At 37.2% G+C, this 23513-nt stretch overlaps 1 protein-coding gene across 10 annotated transcripts in view; it reads right to left on the reverse strand.

Moving 5' to 3' along the window:
• The window catches only part of INPP4B (inositol polyphosphate-4-phosphatase type II B), a 271956-nt gene that overhangs the window by 79906 nt on the left and 168537 nt on the right, over positions 1-23513 (reverse strand). For 8 of the 10 annotated variants that reach the window (XM_048941064.1, XM_048941065.1, XM_048941063.1 and 5 more), the window contains 6 exons: positions 19390-19501; positions 18966-19076; positions 17748-17820; positions 11505-11652; positions 8497-8627; positions 3314-3418 (listed from right to left, as the gene is read on the reverse strand). In XM_048941064.1, the coding sequence (XP_048797021.1) occupies positions 3314-3418; positions 8497-8627; positions 11505-11652; positions 17748-17820; positions 18966-19076; positions 19390-19501 (680 nt within the window). The remainder of the gene's footprint in view (positions 1-3313; positions 3419-8496; positions 8628-11504; positions 11653-17747; positions 17821-18965; positions 19077-19389; positions 19502-23513) is intronic. The other 2 variants (XM_048941067.1, XM_048941066.1) reach the window with 1 other exon arrangement.

Consider the following 23513-nt stretch of genomic DNA (forward strand, 5'->3'; position numbering starts at 1 on the left):
CAACCTGATATCAGTGTGCTGCTCACACCAGAACGAGCAGCAAATGATACAAACTGAACAGAAATATCACTATATACCTAATTAAAGACAAAGCTCTTCAGTGCTCATAAAATGAAACTTATTGTAGTAAACCAAACAGATGGGATGCGGAGTAATTGATACAAAAAACCATTTATCCAACAAAATGTAAGTACAATCACCTTCAATTATCTTCTGCCATTGTTATAATATAGTGCTACCAAAACATCCTAAACATACTGACCAGTTAATTTAGTGTAAAGGGAAATAAAAAGAGCCTGCATACCACGCTCATAGAAATCCACACTGGCAGAGGTGACCTGCTGTTTCAGAGAAGCTACAACAGAGCCTTTGCTAGGAAAACGTTGCCTACACAGTCTGCCTTTAATCAGTCTGACCAGATCAAAGTCTGAATTCAGATTCTATGGATCTTATATTGATCTAGATATTATATGGTGGATGGGGTAGGACAGTGCAGCCAAGATTGGCTATGTACTCCACGGTCTTCAAACTGCCATTGGGCCTGGTATTATCGTGTTGCAAGAGCAAGATTCTGTTTTTGTCTGGCCTGGCTCTGGAATTTCCATCTTATTCAGCTTCCGTCTTATTCAGGACAGCAATGTACAAGTCAGAGCTGATGTTTCTTCTGGACTTCAGGAAATCCATAACGATCACCCCTCTCCTATCCCAGAAGACAGTGCACATCATTCTATTTGCTGAAGGCTGTGCTTTTAAGACCACTTTTGGAGACCACTGTCTGGTCTCAAAAAATGTTTGGAAATCAAATAACGTCAATGGGTGCAATGTTTTCCACAGAGAGGAATTCAGCGACGCATTTTGGCTTCATAAACACTTTCACATTAGATGCCATTTTACTTGAATGTCCTTCTGCTGCCATCTGTCACATGGCAACAAAATTTAACAGGATGTTGTCAGGAAGGTTCAGCCTCTGCTGCTACACCAATATCCACCTCTGATGTGGTGGGCCAATGTAATAAAATGGGAGGCATTGCTTTTGAAGCAGCTCTAATATTATATAATCTGCCTAGTACAAGATTGTACTGCTAAGACACCTTAGCAAGTGTAATTTGCACATGCGTAGAGTGCATGCAAGTTCAACAGATCTCTGTTTATAAGGCATTCACTATACTATGGTCATTTAATATAACGTTGCGTTTGCATAGGATGCTGCTAAAACTACATCCAAGGAGCAGACTTCTCCATTAAATGACAGAACACATCATAGGAAATTACCCCCACTTTCCAGAAGGTATAAATACTCTTTTTTCACGATAATTCTGAGATAATTGCATTTAACACTAAGAAAATGCTTACATATCAGAGAACAGCACTGAAAGAGCTCATTTAGACAGGAGCAGAACTGGGTTCATTAAGGTTTCCTAGGAAATAGGATACGTTAAGTTTAGAAATAACATTTTTCTTCGTGGCTACTTACATCACCTATGCTGATGAGTCCGCCCTACAATCTCTGGGAAGAAACTTAGCATGCTCTACCACTATCTCCAGCACCACAGTGGAAAGAAAAACACCTCAGAAACAAGAAAGGTAAGACAGGCTTTTACAAAACCACTGGCACTATAGATCATAACGAAAAATTCAGTCAGTGCCCTAAACACATTTGAATACTACTGAATATCATGCAGCACGTCAGTATGAAACAATACAGTATTAGATCTGTACTGGCACAACTGAATATTTTTAACCACACTTACAATTACAAATGTATTCCAATGCACATATATTCTGTGTGCATTTGTTTGAGAAGTCATAAGCACAAAAAGAGCATGAAACTCCTGAAATTCTTACTGAAAATAATATAATAGAAATTTAGTTAACCCCTCGGTTTTCCAAGATCTGTGGTCAGTATTAAAAGCTTGTGGCTTCAGAAGACGAGGCAAGAAAACATCGGACATGATTTCTAGGTTTCAGCACAGACTCATAGCTTTCATTAGTCTCAGCAGTGGGTATGTGTGCATGCAGGATTCAAAATTTCTTAGAGATATGTGAAGGAAGAGGTAGCTTGTCATTTCTTTGTTCTCATGATTTACTTATGAGTTGTTCTCTAAGGACAATACATATTCAATTTCTTCAGAAATATCTCAATCAACTTCTTAGATATTTACAGGCAGATGAACAATCCTGAGAGTAAAAACCAGTCAAGCAGGAAAGCAGGCAGGTTCCATATTTGGACATAAAACAATGACAGGAAGTGTCTACACGGAGTTTCTAGGGACCATTAAATGAAGTGAATAATTAAATACCTCTACAGCAGTACAAGTTCTTAAATAATAAATTCATAAACTCCATCTTATTACAAAGGCTGAAAGAGCTGCCGTTGTTCAGCCTGGAGAAGAGAAGGCTCTGGGAAGACTTGATGGCAATTTTTCAGTATTCTAATGGGGGGCTATAAGAAAGGAGGGGACAGACTATTTAGCAGGGTCTGTAGTGAGAGGACAATGGTTTCAAAATTGAAGAGGGGAGATTTAGATTGAATGTAAGAAAAAAGATTTTTATGTTAAGGGTGGTGGACACTCCAGAACAGAGAGGTGGTGGAAACCCCATCCCTGGAGACATTCAAGGTCAAACTGGACGGGAGTCTGAGCAACCTGATCTAGCTGTAGGTGTCCCTGCTCACCACAGGGCAGTTGGACTAGATGACCATGAGGGGTCCCTTCCAACTCTAATGATTCTATGATTATCAGGAAAAGAAAAAACAATAGGACAACAAGGAATAGTCATACAGCAAGTCCATATCATGGGATACTGCATATATCTTACACTAAACTTGAGTGCAGGGCAAATTAAAAACCACATGAAATTAATCTCAAAATTTTCTTTAAAAGTCACTCTTCCCGGTGAAATTACTTCCTCCTCAACAGTATTCCAAATTTACTTAAGTTCAAATTGCAGATGAATTTACTGAAGAATCAATTTTCTACACCAAAACTTGCTGTCATTTTTCTTCTGAAGCATTTTTACATTTCATCTAAACAATTTAACACAACTGTTGCTGGTATTCTTCAATTAAGTGAAAAAAATCATCGACATTCAACTCTCTAAACAGACTGCCTTTCAGGCCTACAGCGGTTGTACCGTTTCATCCAAAAGCTTTACATCCACATGATGTTGACTCTTGAAAGTGGATATATAAATTAACATTTTTGCTTCTTAAAAAAGGCTAAAATGAAAACCATAACTCTCAGCTGTCAGTTTAATTGTATTTCTAAGTATACTTTGTCATACTTAGGGGATTTCTCTGCAAACCATGCTTTACCTTTCAATCGAGGACTATGCACATGCATCCTCTGCAGATGGAGATTTATTGGGATGAATTCTAACGTTTTTTCTCCTTTGCTACAGCTTGATTTGAAGGAAGAACCTGAAAAAAAAAAAGTTTAAAGAATCATTATCTTAAGCACCCTGCATACATTTTGTCTTCTTTTTAATGTGAGGACAATACTTGTAGCCTTCCTTAATTTACTTTTAATGTGTAACTGTATATTAGGAGAAGAATAGTTCACTAACTGAGTCTCAGCATGTATCCATATTACAAGCAACAAAACAGCTTTTAATTCACATAACAATTTAATTTTTTATTCTAGGTGATACGCATATTTTTCCTGCAGCTTGAAATAGGTCTGCTAGAAATAATGCCACAGTTAATGGGCATTATGTTTATTCTGTTTGAAAAACACAGTGGTACAGAGCTACGATAGTACTACATTTTCACCAACTTTTTTTTTTTTAATCAAATGATAAATATTACAGTGACTGAGCTATGTATTCTCCATAGAAAGCTCCAATTATAGAAGCATAAAATGGCTTAAGAAAAGATATAAACTCCTATTCTTAAAAAAAACCAGTGTCAGAAAAAAAGCACAATGCTCTCAAAAAAAAACAACAAACCAACAATCTGGCTACACGCTTCAGAAGGACGAGATTACGAGCAACTCTATGGTGGTAGAAAGGTATACAATTAAAACCTCATGTGAATAAACAAGATTTACCTGGAGATATTTAGCAGTGCACATATACAAAGGCACAGGTCATCTATAAGTAAAGATAAGTGATCGTACATTCTCACTCAGGCAGCATAACTAAAATAGGTTTTTCAGCATCCTGCCATCTTACCTGTTAATTGTTTAAAATAAAATCCCTTTGATATTAGTTCTGATTTCAATCTCCAATTTCTCTCCATTCCCCCACAAAAATATCTGAAAAGGTTCAACGTTTTCTTGTGTGTAGAGAGAAAAACATGCATTTGAAATTCTTTACTTGCTCAGACAGAATTTCCCATAGGTTATCTGTTTGAACTGCCACAAATTCCAAGGCAACTAAGCATGTTTTAGACTTCCAGCGCAAATGTTTCCAGATGGCACCAATGATGCCAAAAAAGCAAGGCTACAGAGGTACTAACATATTTGCAAAAAGCTAAGCAAGGAAAAGGTACTTCATCTATCAGTTGTAGATCTGCATAGGCTGCTTAACAACTTAAAATAATAATTATTTGAAAGAAGATATAGAGCAAAGGTTGTGAAAAGGTATTGTTAGGAGTAACTGATTCAGATTTGATAGGAAACCAGGGGGTTGAGTGCACCCTCAACAAGTTCACACATGACAAAAAACTGGGAAGAAGTGTTGATCTGCCTGAAGGCGGGAAGGCCCTACAGAGGGATCTGGACAGGCTGGACTGATGGGCTGAGGCCACCTGTATGAGAGCATAGAGGGCAGGTGCAAAAATGCATCTTAATGGTCTCTCTTTTTGGCTGCAAATCCTGCATTCTCATCCTAGGCACACATCTTCAAAGCATTCAACATATGTCTTACCCACCTGTGCCTTTGTTATTCCTATTACTCAAACATAACTTCTGCAAAGACCACTTTAATGTCTCTGTAAAGATTACAACATATTGGAACATCAGGTAACTCCTGAAGTCAGAAGTTTCACCCCATCTGGTCAGCTGTCAGGGCTAGCATTTTGCCTGCACTACCCATATTTTCACCCATGTGCCCAGGAGAAGAAGGCTTTCTGTCACTACACCACAAAAGAACTGCAAGTCATTCAAGTTCAGTACAAAAAAAAGCAGGATATGCCCTGAGCTGTCACAAGATTTTAAAAGCAATGTGTGTAGCTATAGTTAGATAGAAGTTCCAACCTAAGTACAAGCCATATAGACTAATACTGCCAGAGAAATGAAATTTAAAAGCAAAATCAACTCTCAGCCACCTTTAAATCTGTTTCAGATTTCACTTGAATTTTAGGCAGCAAAGTCCATTGCATAGAGGATTAAAATACAAATTTAGTGTTCTAGTCTGACTCTATACACATATATACAATTAAATTCCCTTTCCTCCTCCCCTTCCCTACCCCATCTCTGCCTCCACATACGTAAGGTATATAATGTAAAAAAAACTGTTAGATCTTTGTGGAACTCTGAAAGAACAGTTACTGCCCAAAGGATTTATCATCTGATTTGTGTTTCAATAGGAATAAATATAGTACAGGACTTTAAGTAAATATTGTCATCTTCAGAATTACTGTACTATTCATAGGTTCTAGAATGTACAGATATACCACTGAGCTTTTTAACACAAATTTTAACACACCAAAAAGATAAGGATTTTCCTTAATACTAATTTCCTTAATAGTTATTCTACAAACAGCATATTACTGAGGAAAAAAGTTGTTCAAGACATGAAATCTAGTTATGTCCCTCAATGTTGACCTCCAACTTAAAACCTCCTCGTTTAGCTCAAATCTTCAGTACAATTATTAGACTGTTAACTTTTGAAAGTGAAGTTCCTACTTTGTTTCACGTGCTGGCTCTATGCTCTTCAATAACATTGGGTTCCCTGGTCCACCACAGTTAGAATTACAAATCAAGTCCATCTCTTGGCTCCGTACAGAACCACTCAAAAATCAAACGATATTTCTGAGTGTTTTGGCCAAACACTTCTTGAATTCTGTCAGCCTGGTGCTGTGACCACTGCCCTGGGGAGCAAATCCATGCCATTCCCTATCACTGTCACAAAAGAAGTTCCTGAGGAAACTAGGCCATCACGAGACCTACTCTCAGCCTCCTCTTCTCTGAGCTGAACAAGTGATTTTAGCCTCTCACCATAGCACCGTGCCCTCTAGACCCTTCACCGTTTTCCTTTTGGATGCTCTCTAAGGTCCTCTCAATACTGTGGTGCCAAAACTGTATACAGAGCGTCTTGGTGAGCCTGTCCTACCCTATCCATCAGCCAATTGCTCACCCATCACATTGTGATCTCGTCTAAGTGTTTGCTGGATATTTTGTCCATAAGAATACTGTAAAAACAATATTGAAGGCTTTACTGAAATTCGAAAAGATTACATTAACTGATTTTCCTTGGTCAACCAGGTTCATAACCTTGTCCTAAAAGGAGTTTAAATTAAACAGGACTCTCCTTTTTTGAACTCACGTTGGCTATGAGTAGTTATCTTTACCATATTTCTCATTAAGACAAATCATTTAACATCATCAGTCCTTTTCAAATTCACTTGTCACAATAAAGGCCTTGCACAATTTATATTTAATAAATTATTTTTTCCCCCCTTTTTTTAAATCCCAAAAGGTCATATTAATATTTTCCTCTAAGTGTTAATTAACATACTGATTCCTTTCATCATCTGTATGATTCCTTGCATACTATATTTTATGGAATGCTTTCAAAATCTAACAAAGCATTAGAAAATATGTATTAGTTGAAATGCTGAAATTTAAGTCATTTCACACAGTAGTCTGACAAAAACATAATTGGGATATTATGATGATGGTAAGCAATCATAAACATGAGAAATTACAGTTGTGCAACCAAAATGCTATTGATTATCCCACATTTAGTGTAACAGATGAGCTTCCTCCCCCACTGCTGCCAAAAAGTTTTGTTTCAGTTAAGGGCTTTTTTTGCTGACATACTAAAACAGGATTTCTGTTTTCCTGTAACCCCCCCAAAAAATGCTGTCTCTGAATAATACAAGGTTACAAATAATGCGCTCAGTTTTCTACTATAAGTTGATGGATAACAGATGACCTGAGATAACCTGACAGTTTTAATGATTATTTTGGAAAAAAAGGATTTGTGTCTCACCTACTAAATGCACTAGATAAATTATAAAAAACTTGCCCAATTCTGTGAAAGAAAAATGTAGTCTCTAAAACTATCTAGTTGTATACTGAACTGAAGTCATACAGTTTCCTCAGCAAATAAAAAGGGGCTTTTTTATACAACTGTAAAAAGCTAGGAACAGTTAAAACAATGCAAGTTAACCCTTGTAATTACCTAATATTTCAGAAGATGTAACCAAACACTGTATATGTAAATGCACAATGCACAAAGTCCTGCTAACCTCTGGCAAGATTATACATACAGAGTCACATAACTAATAATGAGAATACAGAGTGAAACAGCATATCCAATAATATCAGCACAGCCTTAGAAAATGCATAATAAGGTGGTGATCATGAGGATCACTAGCAAGAAAGCAGTGACAAGGCCTCTGCAGTCACTCAGAACACAATTCCAGAACACACAATTACACAATTCCTTCCAGAACTATCTCAAAAGCAATACTGGAGGTGGAAGGCATGCTACAAACAAAATAATAGCTTGCTCAAAATAGAGTGTTAGCCAGGAAGTAATCCAGCAGTCTTCCCAAATACAAAAGAGTTATCCTAAGTTCTTTAAATTATTTGTGAACAATCAAAATAAATTCGAAAGCATAAATACTTTATTCTGCAGTATTTTCTTGTTCATTTTATGAAGAATTTCACAGGATGAAAAGACCCATTGCCTCTCTGTACATTTGTCACTGATGCTGTCTCTACTCAACTCGTGTGTGGGTACTACAATACATTACATTCCACAAGATCCTGACAAACATAAATGAACAGCTCACATGCATCAGACCACTACACGTGGAAAAAAAGCAAAAGTATTACACAGTGCTACTTCTGGACTGTGGGCAGACTGTGCACCCTACATAAATTATGTGCTTTTCTGACGTGACCTGGGCAACAACAAATGCATTAAGGACATGTAAAACGTATTACAGTTGCTCTCTACACTCTTAAATGCAACCTGTATTTCAAAAAACCTGACAGAACTCCCTAAGACTGTTTCCAGCTGTCAGATGGTACTCAATATTACTAGAGCAGTACATTCAAGGGAATATGCAGTTTAAAGAAGCACAGCCACTTTTCCAGTTTTTTGGTTGCTGCATAACCATGAGCTACCTTAATTGTGAAAACACGATGGAATGCCTCGAAAAAAATAAGAACATGGAAGAAGCAGGGAACCTCTTGGTATGTCAGAAATGAAGTGATTATATTGTTTTTATATGTTTTATTTCTGCTGAGTACTTTAGTATATCATCAGCATTGACTAGGTTGACAGTTAAATTTTCTAGCTGAGGGGAGGCTACTTCCATACCTGTATGTTTTCCAAGCTCTGCGAGGGTATCCTGATACATGCTCAACATCTGATCACAGTGAGCAATAACACTTTTGCGCATATTGTCCCAGTGAGGTGCAAGCTCTCCCAAGTCTTTAAGCTCCTGATTCCTGTATCAAAAGGCAAAAAGAGACGGCTTTAATTCCTTAATCCGCTAACGCTCATCCAAATGAAACCAATTAATCCAAGATAGTTTATTAAGAAACATCAAAAGCCCTTCCCAATTGAAATCAAGTTATTATCTCGGGTCTGTTTTCACGCCTCTTACTAAGTTTGCTGATTTCAGCTCTATTTTTAACCATGCAATAAAGAATGTCAAATCACCGAATACTACAATAATTTAACATTCAAAACTCATCTGGTATAAATGCAATGGTCTGCAAAGTGAAATATTGTTTCTTCTCTGTAGGCAAGAATGCTTTCAGGCTCCAAAGAACTGTGTCCACAATAAGAAATACTTTGTGAAGACACGTTAAGCACCACTGCAAAGACTACAAACTACACTCCTTTTCCAACAGTTCCATTAAAGCTGCTTTATAAGGTCTACTCTTTGGATACTCTCATACACACTGTTGTGGAACTATTTCTACAAAGGTCTGTTTATGTATCAGTGCAGTAGTTCTGTCACATACCCCCTACACCAAGCTTGCTCCCCTCCAAGCTCTTCTTCCCCCACATTTCTTTATTGTAAAACAGAACAAAACAGAAAGTGACAATTTCTCTAAAATGTAATCTTCAGCCTTACAGCTGTGCTCATCAGGTCAAAACAGCAATGTTATGGTAACCACACATGACACTAAAACGCAAAAGGAAATCCTTCAGCAAGTTAACAGTCTTCCTGTACACTCTCTTGAGAGTCAACCGGACCAAAGTAACTTCCTAGACTAACCAGCACACTTTTATTTTTTTTTTTTCCAAACAATAATCAAACCAATATTTTGGATTTGGATACTATTTGTGTACTGCGCGTTTGGCACACTGGTGACTCAGTGCAACTCTGTTCTCAGTCACGGCTAAAAAGAGAATGATTTTTTCCACAATTAAGTTCCATCAACAGTACTTCACAGCCACCAAGCTTCATCGGAATTGTTGGCAACTCTCAATGAAAAGGATAAATAACAGAAACAAAGTACTTTGGAAATTATGCAATTTAAAATCCATACTAATACCCCGTGATATTCAAACTCTCTCTCTTTATATATATAATTATATATACATATGCATTTCTATATAATGTATATAAATATATGTATTATATATAAAATATATAATTTAAATATATATGCATCTTTGAAGTGTTTTTAACAATACTGCAATGTGTTATACCAGAACTTATTTCACTGAATAGATTCAAAATACATTCCAAACAGTAAACACATTAAATAACCACTGTGAAATTGATGGAAATCAGTATTTTTAATATATTTCAGACATCCCAAAGGACAAGTAACTAATTAATGTTTTCAATTCAAGCATGGGATTTGGAACAATTTATTAACACAGCAGTAAGTTTGCAGCAATCTCAGTATCGTACGAGGGCTGCTCCAAAAGTAATGCCTCCTACTTGGTTACATTGGCTCACAACATCAGAGGAAGATATTGGAGGTATAGCAACCGAGTGTGAACCTTCCTGACAGTATCCCGTTACATTTTGTTGCCATGCAACAGATGGCAGCAGAGGGACACTGGTAAAATGGCATCTGATGTGGAAGTGCATATGAAGCAAAAGCGTATCACTGCATTCCTCTCTGCAGCAAACACAGCACCCACTGACATTCCTGGATGATTCCTGAACATTTATGGAGATCAAACAGTGGATGTGAGCTCAGTGAGGCTGTGGGTGGTGTGTTTCAGCAGTGATGACAGAAAAAGACAATCCATGTTTCAGATTGTCACAGACAGCCATCACACCACCACATGAAGAGCATCTCCATCAGCACATCCACACAAAATGGGACATGACAGACATGGAGCTGCGAATGGAGCTGGATACTGGCTTGAATGCATTGGAAATGATGGTAGCGACATTGGAAAACCACAGTTTGCACTAGGTGAGTGCCACAAATGGTCCCTCAGGAACAAAAACAACATTTCTGAAGCCGAGAAAAAACATCAGCTCTGACTTGTGATCCTGAATATGCTGAAAGCCAGAACTTCCAGATCCAAGCCAGAGCAGAAGACAATCTTTCTCTTGCAACATGATAACACCAGGCCCCACAGCAGTTGGAAGACCATGGAACACAAGGCCAATCTTGGCTGCACTATCCAACCCCATCCACCATATAATATCTGGATCCATATTACGCATTTCAAGTCATGACTGTACTCTAAAACAGATCACTACTCAGAACTTAAGAATCACTGCAGTCTTAGAGAATTCTGACAATTCTGTTGTTCAGCTTCAACTGTAAAGCCTCACAAGTCCAAAGACTCACAGAATCACAGAAACACCAAGGTTGGAAAAGACCTTCAAGATCACCAGTCCAACCATCCACCTATCACCAACAGTTCTCACTAAACCATGTCCCTCAACACAAAATCCAAATGTTCCTTGAGCACCTCCAGGGTCGGTGATTCCACCACCTCCTGGGCAGCCCATTCCAGTGCCTGACTCTTTCAGACAAGTAGCATTTCCTAACATCCAGCTTAAATCTCCCATGGCGCAGCTTGAAGCCATTCTATTTCTATCAACGTTTACAAGAGAGAAGAGGCCAACCCCCAGCTCACTACAACCTCCCTTCAGGTAGTTGTAGAGAGCAATGAGGTCTCCCCTGAGCTTCCTCTTCTCTAGACTGAACAATTCCAGCTCCTTCAGCTGATCCTCATGAGGCCTGTGCTCAGATCCCTTACTAGCTTTGTTGCCCTAGAACAGTACACTCAGCCTATTTCTCAGTTTCAATTTATATTTTTAGCTCATCGTGTATTTTATTCTTAGTAAGAAAACACGTAGTATTTACTACTGCTCATCCTTTATTCATCATCCTTACCTTGTCATATCCTCCTTTATGTGTAGATTGATCAGTTCTTTAGGAACATGGAAGGACAGGACGGTCTCAGCCATCTGCTCCCGGATCCGCATCCACTTGTTGTCAGAAGTAGGAAATCTGTACAACTTACAGATCGGGTTTTTTAACACTGCAGGGAAGAAAAATTCTAAGGTTGCTTTCCTGTGGTTATATGACTGAAAATTTATGAGAACAAAATATCTAAAAACAATACATTATTCCCTCCCGTTGCTTGCAGAATTACTTTCAAAGCCATTAAGAATCTATTAAATACATTAGTGTTTTATTTATTATAGCAGCACGTAGAGGACCAAGTTTTGCTAATATAGCAGATAAATCACAGCAGGTATTCTGCAAATTTAGTACTTCAATGTAGTATAAAGAGAAGTTATGCTCTCTATTCTTATACTTAAGATACAGTTAAGAAAAACAAAACGCACAATTAAACAATGAACTTGTTGCAGTCAGTGCTATCACCTACTATCTGCTATAATCACATGAATAATAAATTTAACTGGACAAGTGAAGAGTGTCTTGCAGCTTAGCAGTATTCGATGCATCTTCTCCATGATACATACGGAGAGGAGTCACTAATGTTAATAGATGAAGTGTTCCTAATGTTAATGGAAACTTTACCGCCGATATGATGAAGAAATTGGTACTTCATAGAAATAAAGATTACAATCCTGCAAATGTATTATATGCTCTATTCCCAGATTATGGCTGTAACTCATAGCTTGGCATAAGAAAATCAAAATATTTAGGAAAACCAAGATGCTTCATGTCTTCGAAGTTTATCCTTAAAACCCACAGTGTTTTTTATCTTAAAGCTCTTGCATCTTGGCAATATTTCTGCTCTGACCTCTCAATTGTGTTCAGATGGGAAATTTCTGTGCTCTCCTTTCTTCCCCAAATCCACCCCACTCTTAACCGCTGGGAAAAAGCTGAGTAAAGAAACTATCATTTGACTTCGTAAATAAGTTTAATGGGACACAAATTACTGTCATTAAACACACACATTAGCAGCTTGCTAATGCAGAATGACTTCAGACAGCCATTCAAAACCTCCAAAAGTACTTTTCTACTACCAGCCTTATGGAATAAGCGGCCTCAGACCAGGTTTCCATTGAATGGTCTGTAACTCAAACAAAAGCATTTCTCATGTGTGCTGAAAAGAAACTTCTTGTCAATATGATATATACCACTGTCATGGTTTCGTAGTTTTTCATCATCAAAATACCATGCAGTGCACTGGGAGTTAAAGAGCTCATTCTTTTCTGAGGAAACTGCAGCATCAACCCTTTAACTCCCAATGGCAACTATGTGGCAACCATGACAACTATTAGGAATATCAGCTTCTTTTACAACTCATTGCAATCATTATTGCCTATGTAAGCTGATTTACAGAGAATGAGAAACAGAGTAAGTTAAAGTTACACAAGTCATCTTGCATTACTAATCAAGAAATCCTCCGAAAAAAGCCTGAAACAAGACTCCAGATACAGAGCTATCTGTAAATAAAACAGCTGCTGGTAAAGAAAAGAATGCTGCAAATACTCATGTTGCTTTTCCATTTCCATCATTTCATTGAGATCTCTTTACCTAGTCTGATTAGAAATTAAAAGCCTTTTATAGTCTACCTGCTTTTACGATTGATTTTATTTAGAAAAACTAGATCGACTTACTATTCTAAAACAGGCATAAAAGATGATTGATGGAAATGGCAAATGAACAATAAGAATTTCTGTTCATTACTAGCACCTCAAATACCCCAATATTCAAATGTCAGTACGCACATTTACAGCCAGAGGATCCTCAAAAAACAAAAACATCTTCAACACACGATCAACTTGCATCCTGTGTCTGGGCTTTACTCTATTACTTCATTAAAATGGGATTTCTCCTATTTTCCTTGCTTTCCACTGAGATACTTTTATGTTAATAAAATTGAATTTTCAATAATGTTGACAGCCTCTGTCAATCCATAAAGCAGATAAAAGGCACCAATCATCTTCCATTAACAAGATACAAAATTACAATCTCCAGAAGTCAAAGGGAGCTCAATAAACTTGGTTAAGTCAGGACTGTCTTAAAATAGAAATCAGAACAGGTCACTTTTTTCTTTCTTTGATTTAATTATTTTGTAGCACCACCTGTTCATTATGAAGCAGGCTGGTAACATTTACCATGAGATTTCAAATAACAATGACCTAGATGGAAAAGTCTTCACCATTTCTTCTTATGTTTACTTCCCAATAAGCTTTCAAAGCAAGTTTTTCCAAGAGCAATGCTTGAATCTACATTCAATCCACTACAATCACCAAATTCTTGTCTGTGAGAACCTTATGCACGTACACAAAATGGTTAGCTAAGCAGAGAATGCTTAACAGTCTCTTCCCCCTGCATCTCTCCTCATCATCACCACCAGTAAAAAAACAGAAGTCAAAGCCAACTGAAAAAAAAAAAAAACACAGTGTAAAAGTATTGCAGCATAACTGCAAGGAAGACTAGTATCATTTAGGAAACATGGATCTCAAGTTGTTTCTTTTATCATTTTTAGAATTTTTAAGTCATTTTAGATACTACTAAATGGTAACATCTATGATAGTGAAATTGCAGACTGGAAGCCATTTACAGTTCTTTATTTAAAAAAAAAAAAATAAAGGGAAGGCAAAAAAAACAGCAAAAACATCTTTCCACGCATTTATGAAGAAAGCTTCGTTTATAAACACAGAAAAAAAAAGGACTGGAAGGAAACCAATTAGTTCTAATTTTTATTATTGCTTGCTACTTTGTGAGGTAGACAATAAGAGCTGCACAATATTTTCTTTTCCTGTGAAGCGAAACACTGAAATGTTTACGTGATTCCATAAAGTTACTAAATGTTTTTCTTTCTTATTTCTCCAAATGGCCTGAAGAAGAAATCCAGATGGCTTTTGGCACCCAAACAGTCAGGATGGTAAGTCTACAACTAGATTTTATAAGTAGTAGTTATTAAAGTGAGTGAAAGTTGCATAAATTTAATCCTTCCTGTATTTAGACAGTGATCATGAAGGGCACTAGAAAAAAGCAATTTGAGATGAACTTCAGTGGTTTAAGAAAAGAAAGATTTACTTTAAAATCACTTCTTTATAGCACAAAGCTTTAAAGCCGGTACCATATATTTGACTATCCGTACTTTTGCACATTCTCATTTTTTAAGATCTCTGTGCTTTTTACTTCATGCAATTTATTTCTTGCTGCTTCTCCTGCAAATAAAATAAAAAAATTAATGAAAGATCCAGTACTGTTTTCATTCTTGTTCCCTATCCAACACAAATCAAAGCATACAGCTGCCATATACCGATTTACTATTACTGTTTCTATTTGTATCTTCCTTTCTTAGGATAGATGTATTATGATAGGATCATTTTCAACTTTGTTCATTTTTGCTTTATTTTAATCACTTTTATTCTTTTTGTCATTGCAAAGGGTGAAAGGTTTGCTGGCAAGCATTCCTCTATTAGAAATGAATAACTCAATATTGAGACATATAGATTCAATCCTTGGGGATATAATGGAATGATTATATTTATCTGTGAAATATACTCATTCCCCTGACTCATTAAGTGCCTCAAAACTCAAGGATTCTGAGTTATATATATAAAGTTTTAACTTACAGAATAACGCCAGCAAGCTTAAAGATAAACACGGGTATTTTTTTCAGTTTCATAGTTTTGAAGGCCTGATAAACAACATGGGAGAGACAGAGCAGTTTACAACAGCATACACATGTAATACGTATGTTTGTGGAATCTGTGTTTATTGTAGTTCTGCATGAACACAGCAGGGAGAGTAGTGCAGGCAAGGTACACTGCAAGCAGGCGGTAATTCTCACCTTCCACCACAATATTCTTCTTCCTTACCTTTCATTCCTTGCCTCTGATTTCGCCACATAAAATTTTGCCTGATTTGAACAAATTATTTCTGGAAATTTTCAGCTAAAATGGTCCAGCTGTTTGGAGAATGGGGCAAGAAAATACAGGAAGGTCTATAGCGTTAGAATTATGAGATCTGTAATCTTTTGTGCTTTATAAACTTCAATTCTGACAGTAAGTCTTCTAATTACCATATCCATGAGAATCCACCAAGATCTGACACTGATTTAAGCCTAAGGAAAGAAATCTTAGTATGTAAATAATTGAAACAGACTTGAGCTAAACACGTTACACATGCACCAGGGGTCAACTTCTTTTGAAAATGTATCATTTCTAGTTTCTAATACTCATATGACTGTGTTTGTGTCATTGCTACAGAGTGGATGAATACCTTCTTTGGACACAGCTCACCTGTGGTACAATATGCCTAAGGGCAATACTAGAACCCATTTCAGAAAGCCCATCTCCAGGCAACAGAGACAGCTCTAACCTACACAAAGCTCAGTCATGGAGACAAGCTGGGAAAGAAGCTTGACTGACTGGGAAAAGAGGCTGGAGGTAGAAAAGGAAAGGAAGAATTTCTTAAGAAAAGTAATTGCGAATTCAGTAAGAATAAGGTGAAAAGAGTGGGACTGACAAAACTTGAAATTGATGCCCAATGTCTATTGAGAGCACAGGCAATGCCAGGGCAAGAAGAGGAAGTCAAAAATACAGAAAACAAATGGAGAAATAAGTACTTAATAGAACAAACTGCCTGCATCTGAAAACTCTTTCCAATATCCTGTGCGCTGTCATTTCTCATATATGACATTTTCAATTTTGCTTTTTCCAATCAACAAAAATAAAACACACAAAAACTCTGCGAAAGGTGATGGTCGATTTTCTGGTATGTAACTGTATATGAGAACAATAAACATAGATACCTAAGTGCTGTCTATATACATTGCAGAATCGCATTCACTCTTGGCGAAGAGGCCTCAACTTCACTGTTTGCAAAACTGATATCTACTTTGAGAGCTCCAACAATTTACCACTAATTATTCCCCACAATACAACACTTGCCCATCAAAAAAAAAAAAAATTTCACCTAAAGGAGGCAGTGAATTAAAAAAAAAAAAACATTTGCAAACAGCAACTTTCTGACTAAGAATTGCTTTGAGACTCACTATCTGGATGACATTCAGAATCAAGGAGCTGCATTAAGTTTGACCAGATCATCCAACTGGCTCTGTACCTCATCTCCAAGAAAAGCCATAAATCCATGCCTACAAACACTCCTTCCCTCCAGCTATTTCCAGTTCAGTAATTTCTGTAAGCAGATGTGGTCCCTCTCCATTTAGAGATTCTCAATTATTTTTTTGTTTTCCACAAACACTTGTAGCCTCGCATTGAATCAGGAATGAGAAATTGCAGTTCTAGTAAGTTTTTCTCCGGTTCCGATCTAGCCTCAACACATCATGAGAAAAAAGACACCTTTCATTCACGCACAGGAAGACTATTTTGGTGTGTTTCTAGTGCTGCCATCAGACTGCCAAGCTGCACTACCATGTCTCCTGTCCTATCAGTGAAGTAATAAGACAAAGTTTTTATAAAGGTTTTAAAAACGTTATAACTTCAGTAACATTTCTCTTCAACTGCCTGCAGCTAATGCACAGAATAGTTGGCAGTGCTGTGGTTTCAGATAACACATCTAACTTATTTCTGACATTGTTACTGTAGAGCAGTAGAGATTCATAAACTTGGGCTAGTAAAACTTTTATGGTGCAGCATATCAGCATGTTATATTTCTCAGTATATTGAATCAGAATTCTAGTTCAGTGAAGTACAGACAAGGGCAGAGCAGAAGTAGAACTGAGAATACCTCGCCCATCACTACTTCAGTTTTAGGATGTGCAGCTTCCAGATTGAACTGAAATTACCATGCCATCAACTAGGAGAAAGATTAATTCTCCTGGATATTCAATTGCAAATAGGACATAATTATTTTAACAGGATGTCATGCAATGACATGAGAAAAAAACTTACGAGGTTAATTCCATGCCCACTGAAGTCAATGACAGTCTTGAAAAATCACTCAATTGTAAAAGATTTGGAATGGGAGATTTCAACAGTATTTCATAACGCATTACACGTCTGAAAGATTTCTTCACATTTGTTAGAAAAATGACACAGTCAAAAATACATAAAATATTAATAAATCTCTACATGTTATGAAGAGTCCTTAGAGAGATCTGCTCCAAATTTTAGTGATTTCTTCAAGACCAGATGTTCCAATAATCACCTCTTACACTGAAGTTAAAATACTCACCTGCATTTAATGAAGGCAAGTTGTCTTTGCCACTTATGCCTTCAGGTGCTGTACACTCACGAACCAATGCACACTACAAAAGAAACAAGAAAACAATAGTTTATATTTGCACATTGTGGCATGACACGGAGTTTATAAGCGTTTATAAAAGCGGCTTATAAGTAGCAGATCAAAAAGAACATTGATAACTTCCCAACCATACCATTAATTACCATTCAGATTTCCTTCTCTGTATGTTCCAATATAGTAAAACACTCAGAAGTACTACAATGAAGATGACAACATACGGTCAGCTATTCCATAAGAAAACAAAGATTTCCTGCCAATACAAAGGCACAGGTTAAAATAACTTTTGACAAACGATGTGGTTTCCGAGGGATTTCTTTCAGTAGCTTTCACAAGCATGGCGTCAGAAAGCACTCAATGAGTTTTTAAACAAAGCAGAAGTAGAAGCCACAAATCTTTAAAACGTGGTTGTGGTTTGTGATTGAAGTCATCTGTTATACAAGTGAATTAGAAAACGTTTCCTTTGATAAGGTTAATGTATAAAAGTATCAAAAGTTAATGGAAAAATCAACTGGTACAAGTCCACTGGCATAAATCCACTTTTAAATGTGCTAGCATTAATATTTTTCATGTTCCTCCTTTAGTCAGAAAAAAGGCTTCCAAAGACGACAGTAAACTCAGTTAACATGGCTCTTCTTAAGATTTTCTGCTGCAGATCTCAGATCTTCAACCAAACAGCACGACATGAGGTACTCCGTACCACTTGACATCTCAGGTCGAATTGAACTATCAGGGACTCTAAGTAAACTCCTTTTTTATTAACTGAAAACGATCAGTTTTCATCATTTCATCATACAGAGTGGTTGTTTCTGAATCTTGTCCTAGCCCAAGCCTCTCATCATCAATCCTTTCCACCCCTCCTTTGGTTCTTCTATTTCTTCCTTTTCCACTGTTTCATCTCCAGTTGGCATTGCCACCACTTCAGGCTGCAAGACTTGCCAACTGGAGAGCATTTTTACCCTTTCCGAGCCCCTTCTGCTCTTCCTTTTGCCTCCCACCACGTTTGCCTCAATTAAAAATCCCTACACAAACCCTCTGCTCAATACTTCCCTATTCTAAGTACATTGCCACCCACTACACCCATAGATTTTCCCCTCCCTTGTATGCTACCATGAAACGCAGCTGAATCTGTCCCTTTTCAAGGGGATTCACCTCTTCTCTCGCTTGCCTGTCTTCCATTCTTGCCAGGTTATCAGTATTGTGGATACTGGCTGCACTTAAAAGTCCACATGAACATGACTTCAATGGCAGAAAACAGAGGAACTGCCAGGGGAAAAAAAAATAATTTATGGTGTCTCTAGGGACAGGTGTTGATCAAGAATGATCAAAGATGATCAGCTGAAATCAAAATCAACTCTTTATTTCTAAAAAAGGAGAGGGACTAGGCAATCAATAACAGAACATAATTGTGCGTGTTTTTGTAACATTTATTTTTATTTTTGAGAGATTAAGTGTGAACAGTACTTTACCCCATAATTTTTTAATTAACTACTTAACACAATGTGGTATGAACAATTTAAATATCTGGAGCAACTAATAATTCTATTTAATTTTGTGCAATCAACTGAATTGCTACCTTTTGATCCTGTGAATCTGTTGTGATATGGCCTGGCTCTCCATCTTCTAGTTCTCCCATCTTCACAAGATTGACTTCAATGGTACCAACTGTCTTTCCACCATCTGAAGTTCTGGAAAAAAAAATCCCATGACACTGGGTCATATGCAGCATCTCATTCCATCAATAAAAATACTTTCAGTAAACATTTAGTTCCCTTTTCTGTATAGCTGCAGAGATGTGTATTTACATCCATAAAGGTAACATTAACAATAAGGCTTATTATGTTTTCTGTATATCGCTTCTAAAACGGAATGTTTTCATCATAAAAGCGAGGACTGGAAGCTGCTATAAATGGTGGAGGAATCCATGCATGTTGTCAAGTTCTCATTCTAGATGGTATTCTGGGGATTACAGAGGAAAAGGGCCATTACCTGTTGTGCCAATAGCTCACTTATTACCTGCAGTCTCACTACACAGTGCGATGCTTTGTTTCCTAACCATCTGCAAAGAATACGTTTAGTAGGTTAATAAATTTGTCGCTAAATCTCAAGAGCGAAACAAATTTAAATCTCACTTTTCTTTTTGTAGTATCTCTACAGGGTAATTACACAGAATGAGTTCCATTTCTTTAACTAAATGAGAGAGGATAACAACTGCAGGTGAATTCCTATTTCATTATTTCTACAAATACTTTTGGGGAAAAAATAAAAGGTAATTCCAATTGCACGTCAAAACAAAGAATACTGTATGCTACCTTTCAGCAGAAATAAGACTTTAAACTAAAATAATTCAATGCTTTTTGGCTTCCACTGACAGCAAAACTTTATTCAAACACCAAGGCTGCATCATCTGCCTCCTCTGGCTTATTCTGAATGGCTGGATTTTTTTGGAAGGAAGGAAATAAATGTAACAGACCATTTGACAGTAATGAAAAAACCAATACAACACATGCCAAGCAGAAATTAGCAACGATGATAATAAGTTCAGCAAAATTGAAAAGCACAGAGGGGAAGAACAAAAACAAGTGGATTTGGGCCAATGCCATATATCAACTGAGAAATAAAGATGCAAAGTTGCAGAGCAGCACAAAAGAAACACATAGAAAAAAATATTAGACAAGTATTTCCAATAAAAACCTCTACATTCCTGGGGAAACCCTCACTGCAAAACAACAAATTCAAGTTTAGCATGGACTTGCTTATAGATCTTAAAAAAAAACACCGCCACATCATATCATATAAGGATCAGTAAAAATACCAACCATTACTCAAAGTTTTCCCTACCAGGACCGAGCCCATAGCCCAGCACCGGCTCTGTCGTACACCACTAGTACAGTGTAGCATTACAACTCTGAGCAAATAGCCAAGATAAAGACCACTACACTGGGAGTCACAAGACCTCCTGAGAGGCACAGCACCAGCGCATGTAGGCCCTGCACCCATGCAGGCCAAGCCCATGCCGGCTCAGCCTTCCTGGCACGTGTGGAGCTTGGACTTTCTCAGGTTATTTGCTGAAATACAGGCTGCAGAACCCCGACTACCACATTTTTACACCATCTTGAATTCTGCATGTAGTATGGAGTCTTAATTAGGTCAGAGGAAGCTGAGTTTTTGGAGTGATTGAAGTTAAGAAGCCATATCAAACTTTTCACGCATGAATACTCATTTATCATGCTAAATCAAAAGATTTTATGTAAATTTTACATACATACATTTATAAATACAGTTACTTTGAGCTTCCAATATAAACATCTTTTGTTACAGGTCATTATACCTTTAATGTGTGTGTTTCAGTAAAACACACTCAACTTGAAGCTACACAAATCAAATGTTTTTATATAAAACCCTTTCAAAATACACAATTCACCTTATTTTCCATGTCATTTCTTCACTTGCTCTAAGACAAATTCATTACTGACAATAAAAAAAGAAACAATTTAAATGAACCACTTCTAAATAGCCTCGCAACCAAAGAAGGCTATGTTAATTAACGAAGTATACAAAAGAAAAATAATGAGGTAGAAAGGTTCTATGTCCAAAGGGTGTTTACGAGCAAAAGTACATAATTTTTAAATGTATGAAAAACAGCTTTAGTTCCTTCTGAAATTTGAACATTGCTCTCAGTTATTACAACACAGCAGTTTGACTTGGTTTCTTCTTCCTAGATAACAACCAGCATGTGAACTAAGTTACTTCAACAAAGGGACTACAGCTTACCCAAGGAAAAGGGGAATATAGAAGATGTTAGCACATCATATACATCTTCATAAATCGGAGCCAGTGCGTTGCTACAAGACTGACAATTTTTCAACAACTTAGCATGTCCTGATATAAGTGTGAAAGGGACAACCTCATTAGCAGGCTGACTTCAATATGCAACAGCACTCGACTGTAATCCTGGTCATTCACTTGACTATCAGAAGAAAAATCCTGCCCCTCCTTTTTTTTTTAGTAAACACGATTTCCAAGGTCAAAGAGACCTGCAAGTTTGACGCTGACCTAGATAAAAACAGGTCCGATGCAAGATTAAAGACAAACTAAGAGTATAATTGGAAGTTGAATAAAAAGAAGCTCAGTTTGCAAATGAACTGATAAAAGCCCTTGTCTGAATTGCCTAAGAGGGCTGAATATTCCTCCTAATTGCTCACAGGTGACAACAGTAAAGTTTTTGAGCTTTCTCTGTACATGTAGAAATACAGTTGACGTAATTTTATTTTCTACCAAATTTTTCAAGGATGGTCTTCTCAAAATCACTCCTGATCTGTTCTTAAACATATGTAATATTAAAATGTGAAACATATCTCTAAGACAGTGAAAAGGAATAAAACAGTGGTATTACTGTTGTAATTGCATTGAAAGAACTCTATGCATGTCCAGGGAGAAACCACCATAATCTGTGTAAGACACTGAATTTGAAATACCACTGGTGCATGACCGTCTTCAAACAACAGACATGTCATGGATTTAAAACTTTAAAGCAATGTAATGAGATTAATTATGCTTAAAGGATAATTAAAAGTGAGAATTACACAGGATTTACACAGTAGGGGAAAAAAAACATGCTGATCACTGAAATAAGATGGAGATCTGTGTTATTTTACTTTGTATTAAAACGAACAGTACTGCAAATTAATTATATGTATTTATTTCAGGTCATTTGCTCAGACAGGCAGAAAACAATGTCACACACACATACTGTTAAGCAGATCATTAGGAAAATAATTAACGGGCTTCAAAAAACATGAGGTTAAAAAAGCTTATTTGCTGTTGTTTAATAAAGTTGAAAGTGCAGCTTGCAGTGAGGCACTGCAGTGAAGACTGTCCCTGTGCCAAATTGCTTACAGCCATGAGACAAGATGCACTACAGAACCCCAGGAGTTCAGTATAACACAGACTGCACCTTGACAAACCTGCATAGGGATTTTCGTGGCACACACGCAGTACGGAGGTGAAATAGAACAATAAGAATAAATATAACAATTGTCGGTGTGAGAAGCCCACATTTGGCTGTAATGCCAGTTGGCTTGTGGAACTGGAAAATTTCTGATGAGTTATTTCATTTAAAGCAGCCTGAGACAAAGAGCACCAATTGCCCCATATTTGCCTACAGAGCACCTGCATTTGAAATATTATCAATAAAGGAGACAGTGTTTGAAGAGTGACTTCTAAACCAGATTTGGAAGCAGAGGATGCAAGCTTCAATAGCAAAGCTGGCAAAGCTTCAGTCTATCCCTTCCCACTCAGTCCAACCTGCCTTCTTTCTGCAGCGCTCACTCCATCTGCTGCAGCCATAGTCCCATGTCAGTGTGCACCCACCTACGCTGGAGCAATTCAAGTCCCATCATCTTGTAAACCCTAGGGGCGTAGTTTCAAGCAAAGCAGTAGGTTTCAAACTTAAAGCAGTAGTTCCATTAGTGCTACATACAAGATCGTTGTTTAGTTTACCAAGTCAAATCCAGATACTTTTGAAGTTGCCTTGAAGTCACCTCAGGCTTAAAACTACAATTGCTTCTCATGTTATTGGAAGATTTATTATATAGACGGGTTTGCTTACCACCCCAAGTCCTTGAGGACCACCAGGCTAATATCAGTTCCATCTAAGAGGAGAGAAAGAGCTACCTAGAACTGCCCTAACAACAGAAA

Source organism: Lagopus muta, chromosome 4 (genome assembly GCF_023343835.1).
Source record: "Lagopus muta isolate bLagMut1 chromosome 4, bLagMut1 primary, whole genome shotgun sequence".
Lineage (NCBI taxonomy): Eukaryota > Metazoa > Chordata > Aves > Galliformes > Phasianidae > Lagopus > Lagopus muta.